This window comes from Eschrichtius robustus, chromosome 1 (genome assembly GCF_028021215.1).
Source record: "Eschrichtius robustus isolate mEscRob2 chromosome 1, mEscRob2.pri, whole genome shotgun sequence".
NCBI classification, from domain to species: Eukaryota; Metazoa; Chordata; class Mammalia; order Artiodactyla; family Eschrichtiidae; genus Eschrichtius; species Eschrichtius robustus.
In genome coordinates this window covers 195,363,275-195,379,248 of record NC_090824.1, presented here as the reverse complement: position 1 = coordinate 195,379,248, position 15,974 = coordinate 195,363,275, and the positions used below count along the sequence as shown (strand labels likewise).

Here is a 15,974-nt window from a genome sequence, read left to right as displayed (position 1 = left end):
AATAAACCATAATGGAAGAGAATATGAAAAAGAATATATATGTGTAATTGGATCACTTTTCTGTACACCGGAAACTAACACAACATTGTAAATCAACTATACTTCAATTTAAAAAAAGGAAAGAAAAGAAAAGAAATGCTATGTTAGACTTTGAAAGAAAAGTCAGGGATGTATCTGTCAGGATAGGTTATAAGTGGTAACAAACAACCCCAAGGCACAGTAGCTTAACGCTACAAGTTTATTTCTCACTTGTACGAGTGTGTCCAACGTGGCCTGGCAAGGAGTCTCCTCTCATCATGGTCACTTAGCTGCCCAGGTTGATGGAAACTCATTTCTACGTTTGCTTCCATGATCATCACTGCAGTAGAAGGCAGTGTGGCAAACTGAGTAGTAGTTCTTAAAACTTCTTCCAAAAGTAATACGCATGACTCCTGCTTACATTTCTGTGGCCAGAGCATGTCTTAGGGCCACATCAGACCTCAAAGTGTGCATGGAAAGACAATCCTAACAAATGTCAGGAAGGCTGAGCGCTGGGATGAGTGGTGACATGCCCGTGACGACCACAGTGATCTGAAATGTGAATTTCTGGTTATAGCAGTTAAATAAGACTCAAGAGAATTTAGTTCATTCTTTCCTACCACTGGGTTTTTATATTTGTTATTTCTTTTATGAGGAATAACTATTTCTTATTCCTAGTTTTCAAAATCATAATAATAACGATCATTTGTTGGGTCTATCCTTTTTTTTTGAGCATCTACTGTATGCCAGTTACCATAATTTGGTTTTTACACATTGTTTCACTTAACCTTAGAATAAACTCCATTAAAAAAGAGGGAAACAGACTGTGAGAATGAGAATGAAGCTCTGATTCTAAAACCAGCATTTCTTCCACTCTATTACATTAGCATTCTTCCCATTAATAAAAAATAGATTGATAGTACCACTTGATCTCACAAAAATAACAAGGGAACAGAGTAAATGCCCTGTTTTTAATGAGACCGAAAAACTAAAGTGTTGCTGAAATGATAAATAAATATCAGTTCAACTTATCAAAACTTTTATGTCCGGTAGATTTAATATGTCCTTGACTGTAAACCCCTGGAAATCCAGGACTATATCTTACTCATCTTTACATCCCCAGAGCTTATGACACTCCTTGACATATTCTAGTCTCTCAAAAACTTTCCTCTAAACTTTTGAACTGATCAGTAAAATAGTATACTGTTTCTACGTTTCCTGTCAAGTGAAACTTGGATGCTGTTGGCCTTTGTCTTGTCTTTTTTTTTTTAATAAGAACTAAATCTATAATTTAATGGAAATCCAAATGGAGAACATTATTATTAACAAGGTTCATTTCACAGGTTCAATGATTTTGATGTGGTTTCCTCCACTTTGTGCTCCCAAGACTACCTGGCAGTTTACGATGGTTCTACCACCAGTGATCCCCTTCTTGGCAAGTTCTGTGGTTCCACGCTTCCACCAGGTGTTAAGAGCAGCAGTAGTAGTATGTTCCTGGAGTTCAAGACAGATTCGTTTGAAACAGCAAGAGGTTGGAGGATATCTTTCTGGCAGACACTGGGTAAGAATTTTGCATGTGTAAATCTGTTTTTCATGACTGTTAGTTTTCCCCTTTGTTTAATTTTTTTCACCTGTCTAAAGTTGCTCTTCATTTAAGTTGAGAGGAATATGTCACATAAAATTTTGGTTTTAAAAATTACATATGGTGTATTTTGAGTAAAAACAAAAAAATCACTCAACAAATGTGTCTCTCTAGTATTTAAAGACAAAGTCTGTCTACACCACCATCTCAAATGAGACCTGAGTCTCATTTTGTCACCCATGGAAATGGTGGAAGTTAAGCCTATAGGTAGAAAAGTCCAGATCAAGAAAGAAGGCCCTGTAGCCTCTGTTGACTTTATCCTTAAAATGGTGAAGAGCCTGGGAGACTTTTAAGTAAAGAGTGCACAGCCCGACTGGACTTCTGGAAAGGTCATAGTGGTAGCAGGGTGGAGGATGGTGGAAGGAAGAAGCTTATCACAGAATTCCAGATGAGAAAGGTTGAAGGCTCAAACTACCACAGTGGGAATAAAAATAGAAGAAAGGTGGAAATCTCAGAGATATTCAGAAGGTAGAATACCTTGGAAGTACAGTGTTGGGAACTTGATGCTTATTACATGAGGACAGGAGTTGAGGATGACTTCTATGGGTGACTTGTTGGATACCGGTGCCTTAGGAGGCTAAGATTTAGGGAAGAAATATTGTATTTGGTTTGGATCATTTTGGGTTGGAGGGCCTATGAGATATCTAAATGGAGAAATAGAGGAGGAAACGGAAGCTTGAGAAGCAACTTGGGCAGAGGAGGTGATCTGGGAGTCATCTAGAGGTAAAAGGAAAAGCTGGGAGAGAGGATCAATCAAAAATAGCACCCCCGTTTATTCCCACTGCTTCTGAGAAATAATTATCTATATAGAATTAACTTGGAACTTTGAATCCTTTAAAACAGCGGTCCCCAACCTTTTTGGCACCAGGGACCGGTTTCGTGGAAGACAATTTTTCCATGGACGGGGGCGGGGGGATGGGTCAGGCGGTAATGCGAGCGATGGGGAGTGACAGATGAAGCTTCGCTCGCTCACCCGCCGCTCACCTCCTGCCGTGTGGTCCGGTTCCTAACAGGCCACGGACCGGTACCAGTCCACGGCCTGGGGGTTGGGGAGCCCTGCCGTATGAGTTAGCCGGTCTGTTCTCTGTTTACCTGTACTCATAGCATCAATGGCACAGTCTAAGATAATTTATATTTGACTCTGGGAAGTGTTTCGATTCTTCCATTTGAATGTAGAAGTGAATAATGTTCTGAAAACAAACCGCTCACAAAACGAATCGCTTACTGTGAAGACTCAGAGAAACCTGGGAGGGTTTCTACAATAAGAATCCCGACTCACTGTTCAAACTCTTTCTTCCCCTTTACCCCATGCTCTGGCTAACCTTCATCCCTCTAATAGAAAGCAGAGCTCACCTTCACCTTCTTGACATTTGGTGTGTGATTTTTTTCATGCATTTCTTGAGGGGAACAATTAGACATCTGTGTTTTGAAGGCTTCCCACTAAAACGCAGACATGGTGCAAATTGTATCAGAAAATCACTTTGCCACCTACCCTACTTAGCTGTATCAACAGTGACTTGAAAGCAAGTCTCATGGGCAGACAGAGAGCATTGCCTTAATGGAATTGCCCAAGTGAAGTGTCATGTAAAACACAGAGGGCTATTTTGAAAGAAAAATTAATTTTCCTTTGGAGACTTTTTGCACAAGAGAACTTGTTTCTTCGTGCCTTTAGCACAGACTTTAGAATCAAATGACACATAATTGCATAGCTCTTGCTACCTGCTTTCAAGTTGTTTTTCTTTTTCCTAATGTATTCTCACATGACCATTGAAATCATCTTAAAGCACTCCACACGGCTGTCACCTGCGTGAAAGCTTCCAAGTTAGTCAGTGTTCCCTAGCCTCATTAATTATTACATTTTTCTGAGCTACAAAAAGACATTTTCCGACTTAAGGTGATTTTACTGAAGTGAAGTAGCACAGAAGGAAAAATCTTACACCGTCAAAGGCCCTGGTCATCCATAAGCATTGGACACTTTCAGTGAATCACTATTTTCCTCTGGTCACAGTTAGAGAGAGAAGAGGTTTACATGCAGAGAGCAGAAATAGGGTCTCATTCCTTGCCTTCTAGTGTGCTACCCCTGCATGCCTCCCACCTCTTCTCCACGTATAAATGCTATTGGCCACTTGGGAATATTTAAGAAGTAATTTTAAGTGATCTTTACTGGTATTTTTTTTCCTGAACAACCGATTGTTATAATTTTGTAGTGTCTTGGTCTTACAAACCTTTCAAGACCACCCTTATAAATTCACTGATCGTTCTGCAGAGCTTTTCAATTTGGTTTGTTTTTTGTTGTTTATGGTGAGAAAAAGAGGAAGAAACAATAAAGAGTATGTTGAATTCTAGGGTTTATAGAATCGTTTTCTTACAGATCTATATAAAGCACTTAAACTTGGCTAATAAGATGCACTTTTCCCCTCAGTCTCGTCCATTTCAAACTGCCCTGGGCGTCCTGTAAAGAGAGAAAAAAACAACTTTAAGGATGCGACAGTGAATTTTAGTTTCCAAAACTGTCACTTTCGCCTGGAAGACAGTCTCTTCCCTGAATAAATAATTGATGTGAAGAGGAGACCATTTTAGTCTGTGACATCTGTTTAGCTTACCTTGACCTAAACACTAGAGCTTTACAAATTTGCTATTTTGATTCCACACTTGACAATACTTGATGTACATCTGCTTTAATTTTTCAGAAGTCAGTAAGGAGCCGGCTCATACAATAATATGATTATTAGATAACTTGTCCTTGGGCATTTGTTATATTTGTATTGCTAATGGGTCAGAACAAATTTGGGGGAAATATCCCCCTAGTTTGTCGCTAATGAATTATGTGAAATCAGGTCTCCTCTTTTATGGAACTTCTTCTATGAAGGGCCACCTGCCCGGGATGGAAGGTAAGGAGAAAGCAAAGCCAGCACTTCCCGGGAGCTGATACCTACTTGTGAAGTACACCTGCCTTCCCGCTTTCCCCATCACTCCTCCCCTACATGACTAATTGATCCCCGATAACGGATAACCAGCGAAGTACTCATCCTGGGATCTGTGAAACTCTGAAATTATCTGCAGATCTAAGCGTTTTTCTGGAGAGTATGCAACTTTCACCCGATTGTCAGTGGTGTCCATGATCCTGTGAAGTTTAAAAAGCCTTCAGTCCTATGGATTTGGCCAAAGTGGGCAAGCTCCACGGTGCAGAACTAACACTGATGAGTACCCTTTATTCTACCCACTTCTGCTTGCTGAGTTCCTGCCCCTCCTTTACCACCAGAGTCTGCTACAGCTCTGGCTGTGCTCACCTGTGTCACTCACGGAGCACTTCAGACCTGCAAACGTGTTCTTAAGCCGTCAAAGCCCCCATTTCTTCTTACTGCACTGGTCTCATGCCAGAGTGCCTCTCAGTCAGTCTGTTTTTTTGTTTTTATTATTATTTTTAAAAATGTATTTATTTTATTTTATTTTTTTGGCTGCGTTGGGTCTTTGTTGCAGTGCATGGGCTTCTCACTGTGGTGGCTTCTCTTGTTGTGGAGCACGGGCTCGAGGCGTGTGGGCTCAGTAGTTGTGGCACGCGGGCTCAGTAGTTGTGGCTCACGGGCTCAGTAGTTGTGGCTCACGGGCTCAGTAGTTGTGGCTCGTGGGCTCAGTAGTTGTGGCACGCTGGCTCAGTAGTTGTGGCTCACGGGCTCAGTAGTTGTGGCTCACGGGCTCAGAAGTTGTGGCACACGGGCTCAGTAGTTGTGGCTCACGGGCTCAGTAGTTGTGGCTTACGGGCTTAGTTGCTCCACGGCACGTGGGATCTTCCCAGACTAGGGATTGATCCCGCATCCCCTGCATCGGCAGGAGGATTCTCAACCACTGCGCCACCAGGGAAGCCCCCTTTCCCAGTTCTGTTTCTCATGACAGCTTCCCACAGAGACACAGAACCTGAGTTAACCCCCCCACCACCCCCAGCCAGGGGCATTTCCTCTCCTGGGCGCTGCTCGAGGAAATAATAAAGCGGTTATTTCTTACTTGAAGCCGTGCACCTTGGAGGATGGGTGAGAGAGGAAAGAACATTTATTCATGCAGTTATGTTCCAGGCCCAGTCAGTCTGTTTTCGACGTGCTCATCCCATTAGATGCGAAACTTGTAGATACAGGATTAGATTAGGGATTTAAACTATGTTTATTGACTGTGTTGGACCATAGTAACTAAACTTGTTTTCTTAAGTAATGTATCATATAACCCTTTAGCAAAATGTCAGGGTCAAAAACTGAACTTGGCCCAGTTAGTTTTGAGGTCTGTGGGCATTTGGATCAGTGGGCTGTCAAGGAGAAAGTAAAGCATGTCTCCTTCAGGGTGACATGTCCCGGAAGGACAAGGCCGTCACCCTGGGGAAGATGGCGGTCTGAGGGACAAGAGGACGTCAGTGACCAGAGGTTCACGGCTCCAGAGGCTGTAAATCCTGAACACATGACTGAAGCTCCAGCCCCCTGTTGCCCACAGCTCCCGGGCTGAGGATGAGGGCTACTCTCTGTATCCCTCTGCCCGGGGTATTTGCCACATAGAGAATGAGGCAGGTGGCATTAAGGTCAGACTCACAGACACTTGCTATGAGACTCTTGCTATGAGACAAAGGCAAAAATACCAAAGCACATGTTTAACAAGGACAAAGGTGGGGACATGCCCAAACGGGCAGAGCTGTAGACCAGGGAGCAGGTGACGAGACCAATGGCTTTATTACATCATTTCCTGGTGAGATGCCTTAGAAAAGTCCTATAACTTTGCTGAGCTCAGCTTTTATCCACTAAAAACGTTCAATTTGAAATATTACTTCATTCTGTCTTTTAAGAATGTGATGGGGATGCAGTAGGTAATTTCTGTAAAGTACTTTAGACGCCAAAGAGAAAGACTGATACGGATCAGAAAGTAATATTGAAGACCTGGATTTCTATAGGGCTCCATGACCCCCCCACCCTCTCTCTAAGGTGGAGGAGCGGGAGAGAGGGGCCATTATTATCAACAGGACCACTCCAGGGTGCACTGAAATCTAACCAGCAGACCCTAAAGTACATTTTATAACTTAAAGCCCAAATCAAAAGCTAAATTCCAATAAAATTCCCAGGCCTGGCAGACACCTGGCACGTAACTGCTACTCCATCAGTCCATCGATACTGGCTGTGTGAATGAATTAAAGAATAAATGGATAAATTATGCTTACTTTATAATCACATTATATTATGTATAATATGTATATGTTATACATTGTATCTAGATTCACCTCATTCTCAATATGCAGTCATGGTTCATATAGTTCAGCTGTTACTCGGGGTGGTAAATTGGATGACTTTTATCCTTAGAGAATTAGGAATACAGGGTCAGACTCAACATTCAGGTTGTGTGTCTGGTCTCTGGATTTTTACGTGCCGCCTTAACATCTGGAAACTGTCTCTCAGACATGCTACAGGAAGACAGTTGGCAGTGGTGGGAAGAAGTTGAGGTGGTTGCACAGGAGTTTACTTGTAAGAGGGGATGGAGAAGAAGGAAAGGTACACAGAGAAAGCTGGTGCCAGTTTGGGGCCCCAAAGATGGAAAATATAACCGCAGCAAACGGAGGAAAATGTTAACAACATATCAAACTCAGACTGCTGCTTCTAGTTATTTTTAAATTTCACAGTTTTGGTGTTAAGTTTGGACACCAAAGGGGCATTCTAAAGTTCTGTAGCTAAACATTAAAAAAATAAACTTAAAAACACTCAATGACACTAAATATCGATGTGTCTATGTCTCTATTGTGCTTCCTAGCAGCCTGATGTTAGCCGCCAGACGACATTACTTTTAAAAGTACAATTGCAGGAAGATAGTTGAATTATAAAGTGAATAATTTCCTAAGTCACTGCTCAAATAACCCTCAGTTTAGCAAAAATGGGGATATTACTCGAAAGCAGTGTTTTGTCTGTTCTCTTAATGTCATTTGCTCCCTCTGATGAAGTCTGACAATGAGATGAGCTGAAATTGTAAACCCATTTGCAGAAAACTAGACTAAGCTTATTTCCGCTCTTTTTAAGTCTTGTAACTTTCACTGCTGATTAGGCATCCCTTGGGAGATGATGCCAAAGACAAGGTTATCTGCAGGTTCTCCTTTGTGGGTTTTATGGACAAGGGTTTTTTCCTGAGCTGAGAATGTGGGAATGTGGTAAAGAAACTAACAAATGCTTAGTTCACCAAAACCTTACAAAAGCAAGTAGGCAGGAGTAAAATTCCAGATAAGCCAAAAAAAAAAAAAAAAAAAGAAAAGGTTTTTATTAAAATATATTCCAATATCAGTCTGTGCTCTAACCCACTCACCCCCTCCTTAAATGACCAGATTGCTGCCCCTGGTCTTGAAGGATAGGATTGTCATTGGGAAAATGAAACCAGATGGTATTGTGAAGACCAAGCTAAGTGATAAAATTGAATTAGTGGTAAATTATAAGATATCACTTTGAAAAACATTGAAATAAACAAGAAGCTGGGAAGCAATTATTCTGCATAACCTAAACAACACCAGCCCTCCTAAAAATGCAACTCATCCAACAACTGGATGTTTAGGATTAAATTATTTATAAGCATGGATTCCCTGTAAAAATCATTATCCTTATTCATTGGGCCTGGCTTCAATGTAGTGTTTCCAGCAGCATAAAAGCAGACTGTCATGTTTATGCCTGGTCAGCATTAAACACTGAAAAAAAATTCTTTACTTGTGAACAGTATGTTTAGAGATCAAACATTATCAGGGACTATATTCTTCTCTCTGTTCTGAGATGTGAAAAATCTGCTACCTTTGTGTGGTAGCTTTAATTTCAGTTCACCGCCAGGAGAAGATGTCAAGGATGCCCAAGGCATACAGATAATGACCTCCTGTCACTGAGTTCTACGGGAGGGGCTTTGCATGGATTTTCTCATCTAACCCTCACAACTACCCCTGAGATGGGGATTATCCCATTTTACAATGGAGGAACAAAGAAGTTAGGAGATTAGGTAATTTGCTTGCAGTCAAAGGGTTTATAAGAGGTAAAGCCAAGCTTGGAATCAGGTAGGACTATCTCCCAAATTCATCCTTTTCCTAAAATGCCCACATCACTTTTGTAGAGATCAATGAACACACTCAGGACGATGAGGGATTCTGGGGGTGAGTTTTCTCAAAGGCAAGTCACTTCTTTTCTAACTCTTTGCGGAGATAGAGCTACTTTTCTCCATTCTCATCTTCTCCTTTGACACTGCCTGCTTTCCAATTTGTACCTAGTCCTAAATAGTGTATTTAATTTACTATTACTATATAAATATTGCACATAACTGCAGCAGTCACTATTTCCTCTTTCCCGTAAGGAAAGGAAAAAAATTTTTTTAATAAAATATACTATTTATAAATAATATATCATAGCATAATTATATATTTATAGTATACTTATATTTATGATACAAATATATTTTGTATATTATAAATATAATATACATAAAATATATTTCTTTAGTATTTATATTTTAAGTAACATTTATATTTACAAATAATTTATATATATATGCATACATATACACATACAGTAAAAGCCCATTTTCTTTCTGATGTTGACAGACAAATGTCACATCTATCCTCACAGCTTTGCATGGCATAATGGTAAAGAATTAGCACAATTATGTGGAGTATAATTCCATTGGACTATAAGGGTAATAAATTTCTGTATAACAAAAATCTCTAACCCCAAATGATGGCCTCCGATTTAGTAAAATTTCTTAAAATTCTATCAAAATTAAGGAATTTGGGCATTTATTTTTGTAATCCTGATTGGCATTCTCATATATTTTAGTTTACAAATTGGGGAACTGAGTCACACAGAAATTAAGTGACTTGCCAGGGTCTCTTAGCAAGTCTTGAGCAGAACTGGGAAAATAATCCGTCTCCACTAAATCACACTGCCACCAGAGTCATAAAATTTAAATATCAATAGCACAATGTACAACCTAATATATTAACGAGAACAACAAAACAATTTCATGCCCTTGTTTACATTATTAAAAACTATTGGATACTCTGTTTTGATGAATTTCATAATTTTTCTAATGCAACCTATTTTATGACCATTGAATAGCACATTGCTATTAATCCTGCTGTCTAAGTAGAACATTTTCTAATTTTTGCTAACTTTTGACTTTGTAATTGTCAATGGTGAGAGAAAGTCATTCTTCTATATAGTGTGCTACACATTAGAGTGTCTGGAATTTTACAAATTTTTAAATTTGCTCTGCCTTTTGAAATCCAACACTCAGAGATTAGATTTTCTTAAGTAACAGACCTAACATCATTTATAATTGCAAATTTTTAGCTAAACAAGCATTTTCCTACCAAAAAAAAAAAAAAAACAACTACCCCTTTGACAGTGTTTTAAATCTTTTGGTGATATTTTTGTTGTTGTTCTGCTGATTGTTTCTTCACAATCAAATATGCCACAAAAGTCAACTAACTTAGCTTTGAAACAGGTTAATACATAGGACCAAAAACTTGGTCCTATGCCTATATATATATATATATATATATATATATATATATATATATATATATATATATATATATAAATATATATATATACACGTATACAGGCATATATATATATATAGACATACATACACATGCACACATACATAATATGTTTATCACATAGTAACAACTTTATAAATCAAGAAATATATTTAATCCCAAGAATTCCCTTATAAACTTAGACTAGAAAGCAGAGATCCATCCAGTAAGAACTGTCTATATATTTTCTATGCTTTCCTTAATTGCTTATTCAGCAGTACTCACCAGCCACTTAACTATGCAGGCAGTGATCTTTTCTCTGGGGATACGAAGACGAATTCAACAAGATCCCTATTTTTGAGAAGCTTACTCAATAGTCAGCAAATAATTGTAAATTCTGATAAATGCTTTTGTCAGAAGTATGTGCAGAGGACAGCAGAGGCAGAAGCGATCTGAAGTACTTCGGTGTTGAGTAAAATAAAAAGGACACAGGAAAAAAAAGTTCGAGAAAGCACTGCAGGGAATGTGAACCGTGAATTGTAGCTAGTGGTTTGTAAATGTAGCGCAAGCTCTGGGGATAGACTTTCTAGGTTCCAGCTCAGTCCTGACACATCCCAACAAGTTTGACCTTGGACAATTACTTACCCTCTTGATTTTCTCATCTGTAAAAGGGGCCCACTAATAGTAACTACCTCATAGGGTTGTGGGGAAGATTAAACTAGAACATTGCGTGACACTCTTTTAGCACGCACTAAATTTTAGCTATAAATAATACTCACTCGGAAGGCCGAGAAGGCCTTCGTTGGGAAAGCAGGCGTTTTATGGAGAAGAAAAAGCACGTGCAAAGTTGCAGAGGCATATCCCATTTCAGAGGCCACAGACCAGCCTGCACATTGTTACTACCGCTTTGGGTTGTCAGGTAGAGAGCAGTAGGGGCTGAAACAGGAGAGACAGGAGGGGGTGGACGAGGTGGGCTCTGCATCGGTTGCGGATGGAACCCTTAATCATTTGGAGGCTGCAGAGTACTATGATCTACTCAGATGTGGTTCAGGAAGCACATGCTAGCACCTGTGAGGATGATGTTTTGAAGTAGGGGCAGCATTTTAGACAGAGAAAAATTGGGAAAGTATTGCCATCATTTAGGCAGGGGATGAGAGCAGTGACAGTGTGAAAATAAAGAAGGAAATTGAAAGGAGAAACACTTAAGATGCAGAATCAAGAGGACACAGTAGTCTTTGAACAATGAATTGAGGGAAAAGGAAAACATGGTGACCCTAAGGTTTCTGGACAGTATCCTGTGATCCCACTATCTAAATGTAAATTTACAGGAGAGGACCAGGTTTCATAGGAGAAAATAATAATGTTTGGTTTTGGTGCGGAATATTTGGTGCCTTTAAGTCACCCAGCTAATGTTCAGTAGGTAGTCAGATACAAGACTTAGAAGCTCAGTAGAGAGATCAGGGCTGGAAATTTTGGTCTTATTTTACTTAGAGACAATGTAATGTGTAGCACATGTACATTTAAAATTATTATATCTTCCTGGTGAATTTGGTGAATTGACTCATGTTATTCTGCAAGGTCTTTTTTTTTTTTTTGCTTGAATGTCCACTTTTTCCGATTTAGCATACAGCTTCCCTAGCTTTCTTTCAGTTCATGGTGTATTTTTCAATCTCTCCACTTTCAACATTTCTCTACCCCAAAGAATGTATTTGGGTTTTGTTTTGCTTTGTCTTTCAGCTGGAGATTGGACCATGTTACTAATAAAATTACTAACATTATTGGATTTAAATAGACCACCGTATTGTTTTCCGTTTGTTCCATATGTTCTTATGTTTCTTTAGTCATCTTTGTGTTTTTGCCTTTTCTGAATTAATCAATTATCACTCTCTTTTAAAAATCATTACTGTCCGGGCGGCGCGCCAGGCGGGCGCAGAGGTCGCCGGTGCTGGGCTGCGCGCGGCCAGGTTCCGGCGCCTCCGCGGAGCGTCGCGGGTCCGGGGAGGGGCGGCCGCGGCCCCGAGGCCTCGAGAACACGGCTAGGCGGCAGTCGTTCGACGGGGAGCTGGCCTGCTGGCAACTAGGGGCCTGCTGGGGTCTCCGTTCTCGGCTGGCCCCGGAGCACGAGGTTGCCGGGCCGGGGACGGCAGCAGGTAGGACTGAGCCGCTGGTGCGGTGACGAGCAGGGAAGGGAGGACACTGGCTGTTGGCCTGTGAACCCAGGCAAGAAGGAGCAGCCGACACGATCCAGACCACGGCCCGTGGGCCCAGCTCGCTCCTGGGCGGCCGGTCGGTGGAACAGACCCGCAGCGGTGGCTCTTGTCGCTCTAGGACTGGCTTCGGGACAGATCCTGCCGACGAGCCCAGGGCGCCGTCCTCAGTTCCCCGGGAGAGTGGAGTGGAGCCCGGGGCATGTGCGACTCAGGACGGCGGCCACGCACGGCCAGGCTGCCGGCAAGGGCGGTGGGGAGCCCCGGGAAGTGGTGGCCTTGGGAGTGTCCTCTGATGGAAGAGAACCTGCAGGCTTATCAGATAACTTTGCTGTGGAGCGTCGCTGGTTGCAAGGCAGTTCTGTGTGTTTTCCCCCCTTGGCGTGGATCAGCCGTGCTGAGGCAGCAGGCGGGACACAGAAGTGTGAGCGGAGACCATCTGGAATCCCCAGACTCCGGGGAAACTAAAGGTGACAGCCAGCCTAGGGAAGAGGACAGGAGTTGGGGGCCGGTGGCGGTGGGGCAGGAAGGCGCCCAACGGCAGCGTGGCCCATCTGCGGTGGCAGCAGCCCAGCAGGCGCCCCTCGTCTCAGGGCCCTAATCCTGGCTCCAGCCGGCTGGTCAGGGGAGCTGCAAGGTCTTCTGGGCGAGCAGAGCCCCCAGTCCTGAGCTGCTCTTCTCTGTGTTTGGTCATCTCCCCCCGTCCAAGAGGAGAAATCTAGATGAGGTTTAAGAATCAGTGCTTTAACAATGTGGATCTCGTAGCTGAAACCTTGGAACACGTGTTTTCAGCGCAAGGTGTTAAAGTGAACGGAAGGATTTAACGCCTTTTCAAGGAGGGTGTCTCCATGTGGGCAGAACTAGAGAATAAATGGGTCTTGAATAAAGAAAACAAAAATAAATACATAAAAATCATTACTTATATATTCAGTTACTCTTAGTTACTACCTTAGGGATTATAACATTCACCCTTGACTCATTAGAATCTAATTTAAAACTAGTCCTTTACCCTATCATGATAAATGCAACATTTTAGCTCCATTAATCCACTTCCTGTCTTCTGTGCTGTTAATATCAATTATTTAAATTCTACATATGTTTTAAGCATATAAAATGTTTTTATTGTTTCAGTTAGTAATTATGTATATTTACCATTGCTTTTGTTCTTTCTTCCTGAATTTCTATGCTTCCATCTGAGATCAGTTTCTTTTTGAAGAACTCCCTTCAGTGTTTTTTTTTTTTTTTAATTTATTTATTGCAAATCTTCTAGTAAAAATGTCTTTGGGTTTTTGTTTTTCTGAAAATGGCTTTATTCTGTCTTAAATTTTGTGGGATTTTTTTCTCTGAATGCAGAATTCTAGTTTGGCAATTATTTCCATTCAGCACTTTAAGATGCTATTTCATTGTCATCTGTGTTCTATCATCTTGGTTAGAAAGTCCTTGTGGAGTACTTTCTGTGCTATCCACACTTGGGACACCCTCACCCTGGTCATTCCATTGTGGAGTGTGGTATTCTACAATGAGCTATCACTCGTGTGTGTGTGTGTGTGTGTGTGTGTGTGTGTGTGTGTGTATTTTAGCCATTCTGATAGAAATGTATTAATATCTCATTATGGTTTTAATTTACATTTCCCTAATGGTGAACAATTTTCATGTGTTTTTTTGGTCATACGTATATCCTCTTTGGTGAAATATATGTTCATAATTTTTTCCCATTTTTTTAATTGGATTACTTGTTTTTCCACTATTGGGTTTTGAGAGTTCTTCATATATTCTCAGTAGTAGTCCTTTTCCAGGTACATGGTCTGCAAATATTTTCTCCCAGTCCATAGCTTGCCTTTTTGTCCTCTTAGCAGGGCCTTTCTTAGAACAAAAGTTTTTAATTTTGATGAAGTCCAGCATATCGTTTCTCCTTTTATGTACAGTGTTTTGATAACAAGGCTAAGAACTCTACCTATCCTGAGGTCTCAAAGATTTTCTACTTCGATTTCTTCTAAAAGTTTTATGGTTTTACAGTTTTCATTTATATTTATGATCCATTTTGAACTAATTTTTATTCAAGGTCTGAGGTTTAGGTTGGACCTAATTTTTGCTCCTGGATGTCCAATTTCTCTATCACCATTTGTTGAAAGACTATCCTCCCTCCATTTAATTGCTTTTGCATCTTTGTAAATAATCACTTGGACATATTTGTGTGGACATATTTCTGGGTTCTTTATTCTCTTCCATTGATCTGTTGGTCTAACACTCCACGAATATCATACGATCTGGATTACTATAGCTGTATAGTAATAGGTAGATTGATCCTTTCCAGTTTATTCTTCTTTGTCAAGATTGTTTTAACTATTCAAGAGCCTGTGACTTTCTATGTAAATTTTAAACTAAGTTGTTTGTTTATTTTGTTTTGGCTGGTTGGTTGGTTTTTATTAAGACTTTATTTTTTACAGCAGTTTTAGATTTATAGCAAAACCGAGGGGAAGGTACAGAGATTCCCCTGATGCCCTCCCCCATCATGTGCACAGCCTCCACCATTGACCACATCCCCACCAGAGTGAGACATTTGTTACAACTGATGATGTGTAGTGAAGCATCATAACCACCCAACAGCCATAGTTTGTGTCACGGTTCACTCCTGGTGCTGTACATTCAGTGGATTTGGACAAATGTGTAATGACATGTATCCATCATTATGGTGTCTTACAGAGTATTTTCACTGCCCTAAAAATCCTCTGTGCTCTGGCTGTTCATGCCTCCCTCCCTTCCTCCCCCCAACCCCTGGCGACCACTGATTCTTTTACTGTCTCATTAGTTTTGCCTTTTCCAGGATGTCATCTAGTTGGAATTGTACAGTATGTAGCCTTTTCACAGTGGCTTCTTTCACTTAGTAATATGCACTGAGTTGCTGCCATGTCTTTTCATGGCTTCATAGTTCATTTTCTAGCCCTGAATAATATTCTATTGTCTTGACGTACCACAGTTTTAAAATAAGCTTTTTGATGTCAACAGAAAAATCTTTCTGGGGCTTTGGTAGGAACTACAATTAAAGCTGTGCATCATCTGGGAAATAACTGACATCTTTACTAGAATGAGTCTTCCAGTCCGTGAATACATACGTCTCACCATTTATTTAGGTCTTTAATTTCTTTCATCGCTTTGTAATTTTCAGCACACAAGTTCTGTATACATTTCTGTAAGTGTATACCTAAGTATTTTATTTTCTTTAGAGCAATTGTATTTTTAACTTTGGTTTCCACATGTGCCTTGTTAGTTTATAGAAATGTGATTGATTTTTGTGCCTTGTTCTTCTATCCTGAGTTCTTGCTGAACTCATTTGTTAATCTAGGAATTTTTATGTAGGTTCCTTGGGATTTTCTGCATCTGCAGATAGTGGCAATTTTATTCCTTCCTCTCCAGTCTGTATTTTTTTCTTGTCTATTACAATGGCAAGAGTTTCCAATACTTTGTTGAATAAGGGTGGTGAGATCAGTGCCCTGTTCCTAACCTTAGGAGGAAAGCATTTAGTTTTGCACCATCAAGTATCATGTGAGCTGTATGGTTTTTGTAGATGCTCTTTATCAAGTTG

General features: G+C 40.6%; 1 protein-coding gene across 1 annotated transcript in view; it reads left to right on the top strand.

Annotated features, from left to right (window-relative positions):
- The window catches only part of CUBN (cubilin), a 277,317-nt gene that overhangs the window by 233,638 nt on the left and 27,705 nt on the right, over positions 1 to 15,974 (top strand). The window contains exon 60 of the mRNA XM_068562017.1: positions 1,362 to 1,579. Within this exon, the coding sequence (XP_068418118.1) occupies positions 1,362 to 1,579 (218 nt within the window). The remainder of the gene's footprint in view (positions 1 to 1,361; positions 1,580 to 15,974) is intronic.